Source organism: Etheostoma spectabile, unplaced genomic scaffold, assembly GCF_008692095.1.
Source record: "Etheostoma spectabile isolate EspeVRDwgs_2016 unplaced genomic scaffold, UIUC_Espe_1.0 scaffold00009620, whole genome shotgun sequence".
In the NCBI taxonomy this organism is placed as follows: Eukaryota; Metazoa; Chordata; class Actinopteri; order Perciformes; family Percidae; genus Etheostoma; species Etheostoma spectabile.
In genome coordinates, this window is record NW_022603728.1 from 7223 (window position 1) to 26777 (window position 19555).

The 19555-nt window shown below is 39.3% G+C and overlaps 1 protein-coding gene across 1 annotated transcript; it reads right to left on the reverse strand.

Moving 5' to 3' along the window:
* Positions 1 to 240: 240 nt before the first annotated feature.
* Positions 241 to 16025, reverse strand: LOC116679168 (NACHT, LRR and PYD domains-containing protein 3). The gene is made up of 10 exons (XM_032508854.1): positions 15848 to 16025; positions 8888 to 9019; positions 5479 to 5524; positions 4899 to 5124; positions 2364 to 4143; positions 2099 to 2272; positions 1571 to 1744; positions 1309 to 1479; positions 1180 to 1226; positions 241 to 792 (listed from the first exon to the last, which is right to left on the reverse strand). The coding sequence occupies exons 1-10, from the start codon at positions 15955 to 15957 to the stop codon at positions 248 to 250; spliced, it is 3405 nt and encodes a 1134-aa protein (XP_032364745.1). The 5' UTR covers positions 15958 to 16025; the 3' UTR covers positions 241 to 247.
* Positions 16026 to 19555: the final 3530 nt, after the last annotated feature.

The window sequence follows — 19555 nt, forward strand, 5'->3', positions numbered from 1 at the left end:
TGGACATGCACAAACATGGGAACGCCGACCTTTTCAATACGGTGGTTAAAGGAATGAAAGAGGGAGACTGTGTTGACACGCTTTAAAAAGTCACCGCTCAAAGATTTTGAGAATAAATCCTTATTTTCACGGCTGCATGTACATTACTTTAGCGGAAAATTCCATTTTTACTGAACATGTAAACAGCTTAGTTGGAATTTAGTCTTTTTCTGAATAAGGGCAGAAACCAGACTATGTCCATGTGAACTTATTCCACCCGACTCAGCCTCACTGAGCAGCCTTCACCCCACACCCGGAAAATTGGGTAGAGCGGCTCAGTGAATGTGGTGTTGTAGGTGTGCAGGTGTGTCAGCGACCCTCCGGAAGAAACTCGGTAGAAGGACAGGATGCCAGCCTCCCAGTCCAGATAGACGGCCAGTCTACCAGAGTCATCATTCAGAGGGACTGGAACGGCAGTGCTCTCGTAGTTATGATGCGCGCGGTAGCCTTTACCGGAACAATGCAGACTCCAAGACATCGCGTTGTATCCCATCACGCAGTCGTTGCCCAGCCCTTTGCGACCGATGCCCTTGTAGGTCATACCGATCCCGACCCATTTCCCCTCCCACTCCACCTCCCAGTATTTGCGGCCCTTAAGGCCCTCCTGCAACAGGACCTGTGGCCAGTAGTCAAACCTGTCGGGGTGATCTGGATACTTCTGCTCCTCTAGGCCTTGGTTAAACTTTTGTTGGTCGTCAGAGAAGACAAGGAGTTTGTGAGCAGAGTTAAGATCCACTGTCAACTCACAGGCATCTGGTGGCAGGAAGTGGTCAAACGTTAGGCATCTATAATGGCAATTTATACCAAAAATTGTAATTATACTTTGAAAAGTGGCATTGTACGGCCCGTGGGCTACATCCGGCCCTTTGGGCGGCCCTATCTGGCCCGAATGAGGTCATTGTGAAGTTAGCTATCAAATGAGTGTACATCATGCACGAAATATAACTGCATTGCTTTTATTTTGAAGACGACTGTTTTATTGTGCACGTATGCAGCTTCTTCTTCTCTGGTTGAAAGTTGCCATGATAGATAGATGTCATCTCATGTGAAAAAATAGGCCTCCCTATTTTCAAAACATCAACACAAAGGACTGTACTCTATAGCTAAAGGATCGTTTTTTCAAGAAAATTCATGACTTACATTGTCTCAGCCCTGGTTTGAACCAGTGTTCTTTGTTGTGGTGGACTCTGTGGAATAGACAGAAAGACATGTTGTCAACATAGATCACACCAAACAATACAACAACATTAGACTGGGTTCTTTCCTCACCTGAGTTTGGTTAATTCGCTCCGTGCTTCCTCCAAAGCTTCAGTGATGAGCTTCACTCCCGACCCTAAGTGATTGTAGCTCAGGTCCAGCTCGCTCAGGTGGGAGGGGTTGGACCTCACTGCCGAGGCCAAGAAACCACAACCTTTCTCTGTGATGTTACAGAACGACAACCTGTGACAGAAAGAAATAATTCATCCTAAACTGGCGTTTGATACCCTTCACAACAAATAAACATGCATTCAAAGGTTTCTTTCAGTGATACCTGAGGCTTTCCAGTTTACAGACCACATTTCCCAGTCCAATGGAGAGCTGCTGCACCCCTGAATCTTCAATGTCGTTGTTGCTCAGGTCCAGCTCTCGGAGATGTGAGGAGGGACAGCTCAGCACTGAAGCCAGCTTTTCACAGCATCCAGGGGTCAGACTGCATCGCTTCAGCCTGAAGGGACAACACAACATATCCCCTTGCAATATCAAGACATTAAATATAACACCAAAAAAGGTAGCTGAAGCGTTTAAAGACTCTATTTGTCCATTGTTTATTACTAAAGAAACGCGACAATCCATAAAAGGCTCCGTTACCTTGTAGCTCACGTTATGGCTCCGTAGCAGACGTTTTTATAAAAATAGGCTAACGATTGTCTCATAACCACGCGACTTACCATCGCATAGTTGACAAATCACCGTATTGTCAGGAGAAGCTCACTGACAGATTGGACTTCCATCAGCTGTTTAGGTTTTGTTACTAATGTTAACTAGCATGTTAGTTAGCAGTAATTAGCCTGTGACTCACCTCAGGGTCTTCAGTCTGCAGTGTGGGCTTCGGAGTCCAGCGCAGAGAGACTCGATTCCTAAGTCTTGTAAGTTGTTGTCACTTGCGTTTAAGTGAATCAGCTCATTACAGCTTGAGCTGAAAGCTTCTGACAGCTTCTCACAGCAGTCTGTAGTGAGGTTACAACCATTCAACCTGATAAATAGAAAGAAACAGTCAACTTGTTATAACAAATTCTCCGGATTAAGACACAGGATCAAGACATCCAGTGATAAAAAATACTTGCTTTGCTGATCTGGATGCTTTGATGGCTGGTAGGAGCTTGAAAAAGCCATCTTCTGTTCTGGAGTATTTCTTGAGGTCGATCTCCTCTGGCTTCTCCGGTGAGGTCAGCAACGCAAAGACCAGAGCCGGCCACGAAGCTGCCGACCTCTTGTCCATTGCCAAGTCTTGGTCTGAGTCCAAGTATCTCTGGATCTCCTCCACCAGAGTGTGTTCATTTAACTCATTCAGACAGTGGAAGAGATTGCTGTACCTCTCTGAGTGATGAGTCTGATTTATTTTCTTGTTGATGTATTCGATGGTTTCCTCCTGACTTTGGGTGTCGCAGGTTTCTACCTTAATGTTCAGGCCTCTGAGCAGACCCTGACTGGATTCCAGAGAGAGTCCAAGAAGGAAACGCAGGAAGAGATCCAGGTGGCCGTTGTCACTTTTTAAGGCTCTGTCTACTGCAGCTTTGTGCAGTTCGGATACACGCTTGGCGTTGTCTACCTGTTCAGGTTCTTCGGTCATCAGGTTTACTCCATTGGCCTTGTACATCACGTTGACGTACAAAGCTGCGAGAAACTCTTGGACAGACAGATGCACAAAGGAGAAGACTTTTTGCTGCATCCAGGATTCTTCCCTAAAGACTTGAGTGCAAAGTCCTGAGTAGACAGACGCGTCTTTCACATCAATACCACAGTCTGTTAGATCTTCCTCATAGAAGATCAGGTTGCCTTTCTCCAGCTGCTGGAAGGCCAGCTTCCCAAGTGCCATGATCACCTGGTTGTTCCCTCGGGAGTCCACTTGTTGCTCTTTGCCGTACTTGACATGAATCCGTTTTGTCTGATGTGCCAGAAAGTGGATGTACATCTGAGTCAAAGTCTTTGGCATTTTTCCTCCGCCTGCTTTGGCACACATTTCTCCAAGGACGATAGAGGAAATCCAGCAAAACACCGGCATGTGGCACATGATGTAGAGACTTCTAGTCGACTTGATGTTTGCGATAACTCTTCTGGCTAAGTTTTCATCATCGATTTTCTTGTTGAAGTACTGCTCCTTCTGTTGGTTGTTGAAGCCTCGTATCTCAGTCACCCGGTCAATATACTGTGGAGGGAGGCAGTTCGCTGCAGCAGGCCGAGTAGTTATCCAAAGTTTAGCATTTGGTAGCAGGTGACCTGCAATGAGGTTTGTCAGGAGGACATCCACGGAGGCGGACTGTGTAGCTTCACAACATCTTTCATTTCCCTTGAAATCCAGAGGGAGTCTGCACTCATCGAGACCATCCAGTAGGAACATAACGTTGTACATCTGTAGGTCTTCAATTCCAGATTCCTTCAGGCCTGGAGAGAAGTCATTCAGGAGCTCCATCAAGCTTCTTCTTTCATTTTTGAGAAAGTTTAGTTCCCTTAAAGGAAGTGAAAACAGCAGCTGGATGTCTTGATTGGCCTTCTCCTCTGACCAGTCCAGCACGAACTTCTGTGCCAACACAGTTTTGCCGATGCCTGCTATCCCCTTCGTGAGCACCGTTCGGATTGGTTTGTCCAGTTGGTTGGGAGTGGCCTTGAAGATGTCCTCACACTTGATCAAAGTCTCAGAAGAATTCTGACGTCTGTTGAACTCAATTTGTCGCACTTCATGTTCAACGTTGACTTCTCTACAGTCCCCATCTATCAGGTAGAGCTTTGTATAAATCTTTCTAAGAGGCACAGGGCACTGCTGCGTCTCTTCCAATATGCAGTCACTTTTCTCCTTCAAGTAAGGTTTTATTTTCTGTTGGTACACAACAAGTTCTCCATAATGACCTAACAGCAGAGAAATTTGCAAAATCAATAACAAATAACAACAATTCATATGCTTTTCTCTCGTTATCCTTCACACCAGTTCTGAGTAGGTTGTAATGCTCATTACTTGAACCGGTTCCCAACCCAACTCCCTACAGACTGAGCTGCTGCCACCCCCCTTGGAGAATTGCGACACCCCTAATCCTTACATTTCAGTATCAGCAGAAAGTTGGCTCAATTGTGCATATAGCACAATGTTAATGTTAGCATGCTAACATAAGAATTTTAGCTAGCAAAACCTCAGATGTCATTGCAATTCATCTAATAAATAAACTTGGTCAAAGTTAACAAATTGGTAAAGAAAAAACTTAACGTAGATTAATAACATTTATTAACCCTCCTGTTGTCTTCGGGTCAAGTTTGACCCCTTTTTAAAAAAGTTTCTATATCTTTCAAACAAATTGTCCAAAAAAATAACCTGAATGGTTCCGTACAACGTTCTTCACGAGTAATTGATATGGTCAGTTCACTACTTTTATTAGATTTTATGGCATTTTAAAAAATTCCTTTTGTATAGTTTGAGAAAAGTGACAAAAAATGTCCCAAAAACCGCGGAAAATATTGGACCAAAACATCGTAAAAAGTGAAAAGGAACTTTGAGAAAATTGACAAAATCACAGAGGAAAGCAGTAAAGGTGTTTTTAGTTTTAAATTTTGATCCAGAAAAACTAAAAGTTTCAAGGGAAGACAACACAAGGGTTAATGCAGTCTCTTACTTTGTTTCAGTGTGTGAACATGGTCGTCCGCCCTCATAGCCCTCAAGATATGGAGAGCGATCTTCAGAGCTGCTTCACTTGTTTCATCATCGAACTCGACCGGCTGATCATCGAGCACGTACTCCTGCTCGTCTTCGTCAAACAAGTCTTTGTGTTTTTCAGACAGGACCTTCTTATGTGTCACCAGAGCTTGCTTCACGAAAGCCATGACTTTAGACTCAAATACCTGACAAAGACCACAAAATTACATTAGCTACAGTCTACTGTACCGTTTTAGCAAATCTGCTATTATTAATAATATTTAAGGGATGCTTAGCAGACTTTAATGCAACTCTGTGTAATCTTTGTGTGGGCATTTACTGTAGATGAAAGTGTATGGCACCAGTGCACGGGGAAACACAGCAGCGGACGTGTGTTGCGTCAACCGGCCGAGCCCTGTTGCCGTGCTTTTTCGGAAGCTCGATGAACTGCAACTTGGAGGGGAGCCAAACACCGTTCATGCAAAAAAAAAACTGCCCACACAAATATGACACAGAGCTGGATATAAATCAGCAAAATATCTCTTTAAATATCTGCCTACCTTCAGGATGTCCTGCTTCCGCCGAAGGCTTGATGTGGTCTGGCCACTAAAAGAAAAGGTAGATAGTAACCAAAAAAGCATGTTCTATTAAAGCATGCAATAGGTAGTGCTGTCCCATTCCACCTATTGCACAATGAAATTAAGAACAGTGAAATTCATCTTTACTTCCAATTTTAAGGTGTGTGAGTAAATGATTTTACAATTTATGCCTAACAGACACCGTTTGTCTATAATTTTATTAAAGGCAGAGTTTATTGGTGTCATTGTAAGAGTCATTAGCTAATATGATATAGTATAATTAGTCTATGGACTTAAAAAACTAATACAATGGTATTGTCTATATCTCCCTATAGACTGAAGACATGGCTGCACTCTCTTAAACTTAAAAATGCTTTGGACTGGATTTTGCATCTTTGGCTTGATGTTGTAAAAGGTTTAATGAGTGCACAGCTTTTTCACTTTAGTAAACTCTTAAGATAAACTGATGTATGTCATGTTACATGCAGATAACATACAATTATAATTCCTAATAATACAAATGATTCATGACGGCTACTAGCCAGAAAGTACAACTGATTCCACAGCATTCCAACTATTGTTATTCGGTTCTTTATATCTTCTTCTTTCTTATTATTCCGTACGTTTTTTGGCTCTCCGTAACTTCCGCATACTTTCAGCTTTTAAACCGTTCAGCTTTTACAATCTTCAGCTCTTTCAGCAGATGATTGGACTTCTTCTACTATTTATACTTTTTCAAATATTAAGCTTTTAAACATTTTTTTTTAACATTAAAGTCAATGAGAGAAAGCTTCAAATCCTTCAAATTTTCTTCTGCTCCAAAAATGTTTAGCGCCTTCATACTTTCACCTACAGACGTGATTCAAACTTTAAAATGTTCAGAAAATATTCAGCTATCCGGCTTGTGCTTTTCAGATTGATACATTTTACAGGTTTTGTGAAAAAGCAGTTTAAGTATAGTATACATTTTAGAATTTCTCTGCATTTATAATGAGTGTGTACTGCGTGAGGCAGAGTGTGGAGTGATGTCATTAGAGTGAAGAGAGTCAAAAAAATGATCTTGGTTCTCTCTCTATAACTTGCTCCCACGCCAACAATTCTAACTTGTCATGGACAATTTATACATCACAACGTAGGTATTCTTGTCTAGTTTCAGCCAATGTGCTCATTTATGCAATATTAATTATACTTTTCGCTCAGCAAGCTTTCAAATGACAACAGTTTCAAATCTTTCTCCATTCACTGCCATGTTAAACATCGCCCACATTTCTGAGCAAAATGCAGAGTGAACCACTTTTTTTAAAATCGCTGATACGCCCACATTTTTAGGTTTATCCACATGAATTTTATATCAATACGTTCACAAAGGCATTCTGGTGCTCATAAGGAGGTTATTTGCCTGAAATAACTTTTTATTTTGCCCGTCTGACCATTTGTTTGGGAGCTGGTTCAGTGTCTGAGTAGCTGCAATTTCCCACCGCTGAAGGATAAAGCATGTGCGGTCGTTAACTGATTACAGGTTAAAGAGATGACATCACAGAGATGAAAGGCTTCCTAGCTGTGTTTACAAACATGATTATTGATCACTGATTATTTGTGGCCATGGCAACCGTTTCCCAGACACTGCAAAACTCTGTACATCTGTCTGTCTCATATATTACAATGTAAAGTTTCCTGAACAAATCCTTTGGTGGTGGTGCAGTGGTTATGACACATGCCCTTTGTGTGGGAGACCAGGGTTCGATTCCCACAACAACACCTCAACCAATCTATTCCCTATGAAGACAGTTAATCCCTATGATGGCCCAGGGGATACAGACTGGGGTTTGATTACCTGTAGTAAATCAACCCTGATTAAGGTATTTAACCGTTTTTTACATTAGTGGTCTTAATTACAACCATTATACAACTATTATTACAACTTTTCCTGATTTAAGCTATTCAACCAGGTTAGCTTTAGCATTTCAGCTATTCAGCATTTATCAACTATTGTCACCACTTCAACATGTTCTTAGTAAATTAATCCATTTCTCCAGTTTAGTATTTCAAATTTTAAAAAAATGTCCACATCTTTTTTTGCATTAGTGGTGTTATTATTCAACTTAACCATTCCTACTTTTTCATCTATTTTGACTACTTAAGCTTCTTCTTACTGATTTAAACTATTTCTCCAGTTTAGCTTTAGCATTTCAAGTTTGTTTTTTTTACATTAGCGGTGTTATTCAACTTAATAACAACCATTATTACAACTTTTACTGATTTAAGATATTCAACCAGGTTAGCTTTAGCAATTCAGCTATTCAGCATTCCCACGCATTTTCTGCAGGAAATGCATTTTCTAGTTAGTATCAACATGCCTTGTGTTGTCATGCTATGTCCTGCTACACCCGTCAGTGCCCTGCTACTCCATGAACTACAACGACTACCATTTCTAGTCATAGTTCCCTTATCTTTACTGTTCATCACCCCCCAACCGGCCCCGTCAGACACCACCTACCAAGGGCCTGGGTCTGTCCCAGGTTTCTCCCTAAAAGGAGTTTTTCCTTCGCCACTGTTGCACTAATTGCTTGCTCTGGAGGGAAATACTAGAATAGTTGGGGGTTTTGTAAATTATAGTGGTCTAAACCGGCTCTATCTGTAAATTATAGAGAGGTCTAGACCGGCTCTATCTGTAAATTATAGAATGTGGTCTAGACCTGCTCTATCTGTAAATTATAGAGAGGTCTAGACCTGCTCTATCTGTAAATTATAGAGCGGTTTAGACCTGCTCTATCTGTAAATTATAGAGCGGTCTAGACCTGCTCTATGTGTAAATTATAGAGAGGTCTAGACCTGCTCTATCTGTAAATTATAGAGAGGTCTAGACCTGCTCTATCTGTAAATTATAGAGTAGTCTAGACCGGCTCTATCTGTAAATTATAGAGAGGTCTAGACCTGCTCTATCTGTAAATTATAGAGTGGTCTAGACCTGCTCTATCTGTAAATTATAGAGTGGTTTAGACCTGCTCTATCTGTAAATTATAGAGCGGTCTAGACCTGCTCTATCTGTAAATTATAGAGTGGTCTAGACCTGCTCTATCTGTAAATTATAGAGTGGTCTAGACCTGCTCTATCTGTAAATTATAGAGCGGTCTAGACCTGCTCTATCTGTAAATTATAGAGCGGTCTAGACCTGCTCCATCTGTAAAGTGTCTCGAGATAATTTCGGTTATGATCTCTTACTATAAATAAAATTGAATTGATAGGAATTGAAAAAGGAATTGTTTACCATAGAACATTTCAAACAATATTCAAGCTAAATATCAGAATCTTTAAATGTTAGTGTTGGTAAATTTCCCCCAGTATATTACATGATGTTGAGTATATAATCTGATAATAATGATAATCTCACCGTGTCTGTGGAGGTCTGGGTTCAGGGCTGAAGTGTGGAGGATACTCTCTGGAGCGGTCCGTCTCTGCAGACATTGAACTGACATTTGAAGACGCTTTTCCTCTCTTACTCATCTTCTCGTCTTCAGTGAATCTGGAAAGATCGGTTACACTGCAGATTATAACATATGTTACACTGCAGATTATAACATATGTTACACTGCAGATTATAACATATGTTACACTGCAGATTATAACATGTTACAATGCAGATTATAACATGTTACAATGCAGATTAATAACTGTTACACTGCAGATTATAACATGTTACACTGTAGATTATAAACATGTTACACTGCAGATTATAACATGTTACAAATGCACTTATAACAGATTACAATGCAGACATATACATGTTACATGCAGATTATAACATGTTACAATGCATATTATAACATGTTACAATGCATATTATATATGTTACACTGCAGATTATAACATGTACACTGCAGATTATAACAGATTTATACTGCAGATATAACAGTTACAATGCAGATTATAACATGTTACAAGCAGATTATAACATGTTACACTGTAGATTATAACATGTTACAATGCAGATTATAACATGTTACACTGCAGATTATAACATGTTACATGCAGATTATAACATGTTACACTGCAGATTATAACATGTTACAATGCAGATTATAACATGTTACAATGCATATTATAACATTTACAATGCATATTATAATATGTTACACTGCAGATTATAACATGTACACTGCAGATAAACAGATGTTACACTGCAGATTTAACATGTTACAATGCAGATATAACATGTTACAATGCAGATTATAACATGACACTGTAGATTATAACATGTTACAATGCAGATTATAACATGTTACATGCAGATTATAACATGTTACAAGAGATTATAACATGTTACACTGCAGATTAAACTGTTACAATGCAGATTATAACATGTTACAATGCATATTATAACATGTTACAATGCATATTATAATACGTTACACTGCAGATTATAACATGTTACAACATGTAAAGCAATGATTTATCAGGAATTGTATTGAATCAAAAACAAAACAACAACATTTATCTGCGGAGAACATTTCAAACCAAAACAATTAAAACTAAATATCAGAATGTTTGATCGATGGTGCCAGTGTTAGGATGGAGTAATAATCTGACAGTAATGATAATCTCACTTTGGTTTATAAAGGTCTGGGTTCAGTGTCAGAAGTCAGGAGGACATTCCTGGGATTTTGTCCTCCATTGTAAAATCATCTGACAAAGACAATGAAGCCCTTTAATTAAACTGGGTTAGCCCTACGTCATCAATCCCTTTTATTTTGAAGTAACAGTGACCCTACGAGGATACTACGATGTGCAATACAACTCGTGCCTTTGGTTGACAAATTAACATGAGAGATGTGTTGGTATAAAATTAGAGAATATCAGGGATCAACCTGCATCCAGTACAAGCCGTTCTCATACGGATGATGGACGGTGTCCGTCGGCATCTGAAGCCCATCGGCGTGTGGAGAACCCACCGGGGAGAGCAGCATGTAGACGGGGGTTAGAGAGTAGACTGGAAGGGGGAAATCACCCAGGAGAGCGGGGTTTGGGTCCAGCATGTGGCTGTGTCAAACACAGGAGTTTCACCCAGGAGTCTGTTTATTAACAGTCTATGGTTGTATATTAACAGTCTATGGTTGCAACCATAGACTGTTAATATACCTGGATCTCGTTCTTGTTAATATACAGTCTATGGTTGCAACTACAGACTGGATATCAACAGTCTATAGTTGCAAGTAGCTGCAGGATTTATCTTGTTTCTTCGCTAATCTTTGGTCTGGACTTACACTATATAATACACTGTATAATATAAAGACTGTTCTTCCTTTTTTTAAAATGATCTTGTTCCTCAGATGTCACACTCCCCTCAATAACATGCTTTTAAAGTAATTTACATTTATAATGCAGCACATGACATTTATATTTAGTGTTTTATATTCTTGCATCAGCTTGTTATTCTAACCCTAACCCTACAGGTGGAGCATACATACCTGATGTTTCTGAAAATAACTTGCAGAACAGCCCCGTCCAGTTGGTCTAGGTCTTCTTCTCTTCCAATGTTGTACCCAGTAGTCCTCGGTATTCTTATAACACGAACATTTGTCAATTTAAAGCTGTGTGAAACAAGTTTGAGGGCGAAAATCAATGAATAACCAACCAAATAACGCAGCATTAGAAAAAAAGGAATAGTGTAAATGTATGTATCTAAGATAATGCAGAGAAATACAGAAAGGATCAACCAAATATCAACATGAAGTCAAACACGCGAACCTTCTGCTGTACATTTATTGTGAATTAATACTAAAAATATAAATATATCCCCACAGTGTTAATGTGATATAGTGTTACTCACCGGTCTCTGGATCAACACCTCAACCTGTCGCTGTTAAACTGACGCAGACAGAGCTGAAGCAGTAATCTCTTCATGCTTTCACTTTCACCCTGGACAGGGAGGGGTGTCACACGCGCATGTTGCTGCTTGAGTGTCTCATATTCCTGTTATTGCATTTATAGTATGTCGGCTATATTTAACCCGTGTCAACGTTTTGTTATTCTGGGTCAACATTTGGAGAAAAAAATGATTTTTTTGGTACGTTTTCTGATGTTTGTATCAACTTTTGTTCTATGCCTTTTGACATTTTTGGGATTGTTCGCGCATTTTTTAAGTTTTTTCCCAAGATTTTTGTCACTTTTATTTTTTTTAAATGCTATAAAATTGAATGAAACACCCAAATTCTATGAAAATAGTGAACCATCCACGTTACTTTTTTTTGTTGAAACCCAAACTTTTTGAAAATTGACCCGAAGACATAATGTAGGCCTATTAATATTGGGGGGGGGGGGGGGGGTCACCAGACGCATCCCGATACGATATCATGATAATTTTGTCATGATACGATATTATTGTGATTTTAAGCATATTGCAATATTTTTGTCACATTTCCCAATTTCAAATGACAAAAAGAAACTGAAGTTAAGCTCACTTCAATGTTATCGCTGCAAAATGGGACAAACTGACCATCAAATATATAATATATAATAAATAATATATAACATCCATCCATCTTCATCCTCTTATCCGGTATCAGGTCTCGGGGGCAGCAGGTCCAGCAGGGGACCTCCCTCAAACCTCCCTCTCCAGATCCACATCAACCAGCTCCGACATTCATTAAATTTAAAGTTTCAAAGTTTAGTCAGGATACGGTAAATATGTAAAAAAGTAAATAAAGTAAACATGAAAACGGCCAAAGAACTACGAAAACATCTGAAATATTATCAAAATGACCCCAGTTTAAAATGATGTAAGACCTTAAAATACGTCAGCTAATTTAAGATTTTTTAAGACCATCAAGAAGGAAATTTAAAAACTATTTTATTTTTGGGAAAAATTAACAAAAAAATAAGAAAAAAAACAAAAATGTCAACGTAAATATTCTAAAAAAAAAAGAGCCCTGTTTGGGGAGTAAAAAAAGACAAAAACATCAGAAAAAGCAACGAAAAAATGTACAAAAAAATACGATTTCATTTTTTAGATAAAAATCTATTTAGAGAGTCAAAAACAATGGAAAAAGCAACAAATTTGTAAGAACAGACCAATGGAAACATTCAAAATTCTATGAGAAAATGAACTTTATTGGAAATTTTTTGTCAATATTTTGATGCTTTTTGCACCTTTTTAACCTTCGTGTTGTTTTCCCGTCAACATCGCAACTTTTTGATTTTGTGGATCTAAATTTAACCCTCCTGTTATCCCGGGTCAAATCTGACCCTTTAATAAATGTCTATATCTGAAATATGAGTTTCTTTTTAACCAAATTACCATAAAAATAGATTGGATTCCTTCCAACGCTCTTTATAAACACAACTGATCACTTTCATTCCTCTGATCTCAACTATTAGTCTAAATAATTCATAATTTCTGCTTTTTTAACTCTAATATTAGGTATAAGTCTATATAAATGAGGGTTATTTACCATAAATTCCAAAAATAACTGTAAAACTAGTAAGGTGGTGTTACTGGAAACTAAAAAAAAAAGTCTGATAAAGGGACAAAAATGTCAAATTTTGTCCATTTTTGACCCGGGAGGACAACACCAGGGTTAAGTCTGGAGGATATTAAACTGACATTTCAATTTTATTTATAGTATCAATTCATAACAAGAGTTATCTGGAGACCCTTTACAGATAGACCAGGTCTAGACCACACTCCAGAATCTACAAGGACCCAACAGGTCTAGTAGTTTCCTCCAGAGCAGCAACAGGGCCACAGTGGGAGGGGGAAAAACCTCCTTTTGGGCAGAAACCTGGTCCAGACCCAGACCCAGACCCAGGCCCAAACCCAGGCCCAGACCCATACCCAGACTCAGACCAGACCCAGACCCTTGGTAGGCGGTGTCTGACGACCGGTTGGGGGGGTGCACAGCGGAAAGGAGAGTGGCACATTTAAAGAAGCTGATCCTCTTCCTCATCTTCAGTGAATCTGGAAAGATCGGTTACAATACAGATTATAACATGTTACACTGCAGATTATAACATGTTACACTGCAGATTATAACATGTTACACTGCAGATTATAACATGTTACACTGCAGATTATAACATGTTACACTGCAGATTATAACAGATGTTACACTGCAGATTATAACATGTTACACTGCAGATTATATCATGTTACACTGCGATTATAACATGTTACACTGCAGATTATAACAGATGTTACACTGCAGATTATAACCAATGTTACACTGCAGATTATAACATGTTACACTGCAGATTATAACAATGTTACACTGCAGATTATAACATGTTACACTGCAGATTATAACAGATGTTACACTGCAGATTATAACAGATGTTACACTGCAGATTATAACATGTTACACTGCAGATTATAACAGATGTTACACTGCAGATTATAACATGTTACACTGCAGATTATAACAGATGTTACACTGCAGATTATAACAGATGTTACACTGCAGATTATACAGGATGTTACACTGCAGATTATAACAGATGTTACACTGCAGATTATAACAGATGTTACAATGCAGATTATAACAGATGTTACACTGCAGATTATAACAGATGTTACAATGCAGATTATAACAATGTTACAATACAGATTATAACATGTTACAATACAGATTATAACAGATTTACACACTGCAGATTATAACAGAGTGTTACACTGCAGATTATAACTTTACATGCAGATTATAACAGATGTTACACTGCAGATTAAACATATGTTACAATGCAGATTATAACAGATGTTACAATGCAGATTATAACAGATGTTACAATACAGATTATAACAGATGTTCAATACAGATATAACATTTTACAATGCAGATTATAACGATGTTACAATTAGGCGATTAACCATATATTAACAATAACTATTAAACAGATGTTACAATACAGATTATAACAGATTTTTAAATACAGATTATAACATTTTACAATGCATATTGTAACAGAAATCAGTTACAATGCCAGATTATAACAGATGTTACACTGCAGATTATACAGATGTTACACTGCAGTTATAACAGATGTTACAACTGCAGATTATAACATGTTACAACTGCAGATTATAACAGATGTTTACACTGCAGATTATAACAATGTTACACTGCAGATTATAACAGATGTTTACACTGCAGATTATACAGATGTTACATTGCAGATTATAACAATTTACACTGCAGATTATAACAGATGTTTACAATGCAGATTATACAGATGTTACACTGCAAGATTATAACAGATGTTACAATGCAGATTATAACAGATTTACACTGCAGATTATACAGATGTTTACATACAAGTTATAACATGTTACAATACAGATTATAACAGATGTTACACTGCAGATTATAACAGATGTTCCACTGCAGATTATAACATTTTACAATGCAGATTATAACAGATGTTACACTGCAGATTATAACAGATGTTACAATGCAGATTATAACAGATGTTACAATGCAGATTATAACAGATGTTACAATACAGATTATAACAGATGTTACAATACAGATTATAACATTTTACAATGCAGATTATAACAGATGTTACAATGCAGATTATAACAGATATTACAATACAGATTATAACAGATGTTACAATACAGATTATAACAGATGTTACAATACAGATTATAACAGATGTTACAATACAGATTATAACATTTTACAATGCAGATTGTAACAGATGTTACAATGCAGATTATAACAGATGTTACACTGCAGATTATAACAGATGTTACACACGTACAGCAATGATTTATCAGGAATTGGATTGTATCAAAAACAAAACTACATTTATCTGCGGAGAACATTTCAAACCCAAACTATTAAAGCTAAATATCAGAATCTGATCGATGGTGCCAGTGTTAGGATGGAGTAATAATCTGACAGCATTAATAATCTCACCTTGGTTCATAAAGGTCTGGGTTGTCAGAAGTCAGGAGGATAGTCCTTGGATTTATTTCTCCCCCACATACATTCAGATTGAGGCACCTGACAATGACACCCTTTAATTAAACGCTGAGCTGTTATCATACATCAGTTTCCTGTTGGCTGAGGGTGAACTCGCACATCTGCTCATTGGTTCCTTCTGTTAACTACTTACAAAATAATCAATTATGCAGATTATTAAATACCTTCAGCGTGTCCTGGTAGTACGGAGTAGACCGGACACTGTAAAAAAAAACAAAAAAAAAAAACACTATCAAAGCATGCATTAGTTGTGTGTTCCTGTATAAGATCAATATCATCGTGCACCTATTGCACAATGAAAGTAATCAAATAAATCTTACTCAGTATCAAACATAATTAGTATAAAATCTGACATTCACAATCATCGTTACCTTGTTTGTGAAGGTCTGGGTTCAGCGTAAAAGTTTGGACGACTTTTTGAGTATGAGTGTTCATTCGATCTCGCCATTAAACGGTCACACACAGACACAGATCCACTCATCTTCTCGACTTGAGAACATCTGGAAAGATCAGTTTGAAAGTAGATTTTAACAGATGTTTCAGCAGCAGAGAACACAACCTGATGTAACACAACTAACCCTAACCCTGATACAACTAACCCTAACCCTAATACATCTAACCCTAACCCTAATACAACTAACCCTAACCCTGATACAACTAACCCTAACCCTAATACAACTAACCCTAACCCTAACACAACTAACCCTAACCCTAACACAACTAACCCTAACCCTAACACAACTAACCCTAACCCTAATACAACTAACCCTAACCCTAATACAACTAACCCTAACCCTAACACAACTAACCCTGACCCTAACACAACTAACCCTAACCCTGATACAACTAACCCTAACCCTAATACAACTAACCCTCACCTAATACAACTAACCCTGACCCTGATATAACTAACCCTAACACCTAATACAACTAACCCTAATACAACTAACCCTAACCCTAATACAACTAACCCTAACCCTAACACAACTAACCCTAACCCTAATACAACTAACCCTAATACAACTAACCCTAATACAACTAACCCTAACCCTAATACAACTAACCCTAACCCTAACACAACTAACCCTAACCCTAATACAACTAACCCTAACCCTGATACAACTAACCCTAACCCTAATACAACTAACCCTAACCCTAATACAACTAACCCTAACCCTAATACAACTAACCCTAACCCTAACACAACTAACCCTAACCCTAACACAACTAACCCTAACCCTAATACAACTAACCCTAACCCTGATACATCTTGGTCCCACCAGAAACACATCAGCTCCTTGTGTAAGAGCCGTCCTCAACTAAAGAAGTTCTCACGCTGACTACCGCTCAGTGTTAGTGGTTTTAGAAGAGGACGCTGGCTCTGTGAGCCGTGTGGGACGCTGGTCACAAAACGCAGGGAAGAGGCGAGCAGGCCGGAGAGTTTAGCTTTAGGATTTATTCACAAAAAAAACAAAAAAACTTCAAGGAATCCAAGAAAACAAAAACAAAGTCCCAAAATCCAAATAAAGAGACAAAAATGTGAAAATTGCTATATATGTCAAAGGTCCCACTAGGGGTTAAGTGCCTTGCTAAGGGACACATTGGTTAATGTAACGCAGTGGGAATTGAACCCTGATCTTCCTTTTTAAAAAATCTCTTGTTCCTCAGATGTCTCACTCCCCTCAATAACATGCTTTTAAATCCATTTACATTTATAATACACAACATAACATCTATATTTAGTGTTTTATTGTCATACATCAGCTTGTTATTCCAACCCTGACCTGCAGGTGGAGCATACGTACCTGATGTTCCTGATAATATCCAGGTGATCTAGATCCTCATCTTTTCTCTTAAGTCCAGTACCTCGGTGTTCTTGTAACACGGACATTTTTCAATGTACAGCTGTGTGAGACCTGTTTGGGGGGGGGAACCGATCAGAAACCAAACCCATAACAAATGCAAATGTATGTATTTAAGATTATGTAAATAAATACAGTGGGGTTAGAAAGTCTGACCCCCCAGGTAAAAGATTAAAGACTGTTGGCTGGCTGCAAGAAGCGGGGGGGGGGGTGCAAGGTATTAATCCTTGTGTTATCCTCCCGGGTCAAAAAGGGACCAAAATTTCACAATTTGTACTAGTTTTACAACTTTTTGAAATTCATGGTCAATAACCCTCATTTATATAGAATATAATACCTAATATTAGAGTTAAAAAAGCAGAAATTATGAATTATTGTGACTACTAGTTGAGATCAGAGGAATGAAAGAGATCAGCTGTGTTTATAAAGAGCGTTGGAAGGAATCAGATCCATTTTTATGGTAATTTGGTTAAAAAGAAACTCATATTTCAGATATAGACGTTTATTAAAGGAGGATAACAGGAGGATTAAACTTAGATCTAAAAATCAAAGAGTTGCGAGGTCGACTGGGAGACAACACGAGGTCTTAGGCAGTCTTTCTGCAAGGTGACCAAACTCCTACAGACGCCATTTTGTTGTTTCCTGTTCTTTTGAAAGTGTAAATGATGAAATGAAATCTAACTTTTTGTGACATATCATACAAATGTCTAATCTGTCATTTGATGCCTTTTGGAAATTTTTCCATCTTTTCTTTCTTCTTTATGACATTAATACACCTTTTAACCTGGGGGGGGGGTGGGGGGGGGGGGGGGGGCAAACTTTCTAACCCCCTGCACAGAAAGGATCAACCAATATCACATAGAGTCACCACAACGAACCTTCTGCTGTACATGTAAATGTATTATGAATAAATACTAGAAATATAAATACCTCGTAGTGTGTAGTGTAACTCACCGTCGTGCACCACCTCGCCCTGTCGCTGACGCAGTCAACAACTCTTCATCCTTTCACTTTGATCCTGCACAGGGCGGGGGGGGGCGGGGTTACACACATGTTGGTGCATGAGTGTCTCAAATTCCTGTTATTGCATTTAGTATGCAGGCTACATTTAACCTGGGTCACCGTTTTGTTGTTCTGGGTTTAACATTTGGAGAATTATTTGAGTGTTTTCTGATGTTTTAACAACTTTTTTTCTGCGCCTTTTGACAGTTTTGTGGGATTGTTCCGGCGTTTTTGAAGTTTTTCCGAGATTTTTTTTCAACATTTACATTTTTGTTGTTGTTGAAAATGCTATATAATTGAATGAAAACACCCAAATTCAAATAGGGAACCATCCACGTTACTTTTTTTTTTTTTTGTTTGGTCGAAAGAAAACCCAAATTTCTAATGTAGAAACTTTTGGAAAATTGACCCAAAAACAACTAACATGATGTAGGCCTATTAATATTAGGGGGGGGGGGGGAATCACCAGAGGCCCCCTGATACGATATATCATCACGATACTTACGTCACGATACGATATTATGATTTTAAGCATATTGCAATATTTTTGTCATATTTCCCAAATTCAAATGACGTCCCCAAATAGAAACTTAGCCGGACGTGCCTCCACCTAGTCCGGGTCTTCTCCGAGGTCTCCTCCCAGCTGGACGTCCCTCCACCTAGTCCTGGGTCTTCCCCGAGCGCCTCCCAGCTGGACGTCCCTCCACCTAGTCCTGGGTCTCCCCGAGGCCTCCTCCCAGCTGACGTCCCCCCACCTAGTCCTAGTCTTCCCCGAGGCCTCCTCCCAGCTGGACGTCCCGCCACCTAGTCTGGGTCTTTCCCCGGGCCTCCTCCCAGCTGGACGTCCCTCCACCTAGTCCTGGGTCTTCCCACCGAGGCCTCCTCCCGATGGACGTCCCTCCACCCTAGTCCTGGGTCTTCCCCCGAGGCCTCCTCCCAGATGGACGTCCCTCCACCTAGTCCTGGGTCTTCCCCCGAGGCCTCCTCCCAGCTGGACGTCCTCTCACCTAGTCCTGGGTTCTTCCCCGAGGCCTCCTCCCACTGGACGTCCCTCCACCTAGTCCTGGTCTTCCCCCGAGGCCTCCTCCCAGCTGGACGTCCCTCCACCTAGTCCTGGTCTTCCCCCCGAGGCCTCCTCCCCTCTGGACGTCCCTCCACCTAGTCCTGGGTCTTCCCCCAGGCCTCCTCCCAGCTGGCGTCCCTCCACCTAGTCCT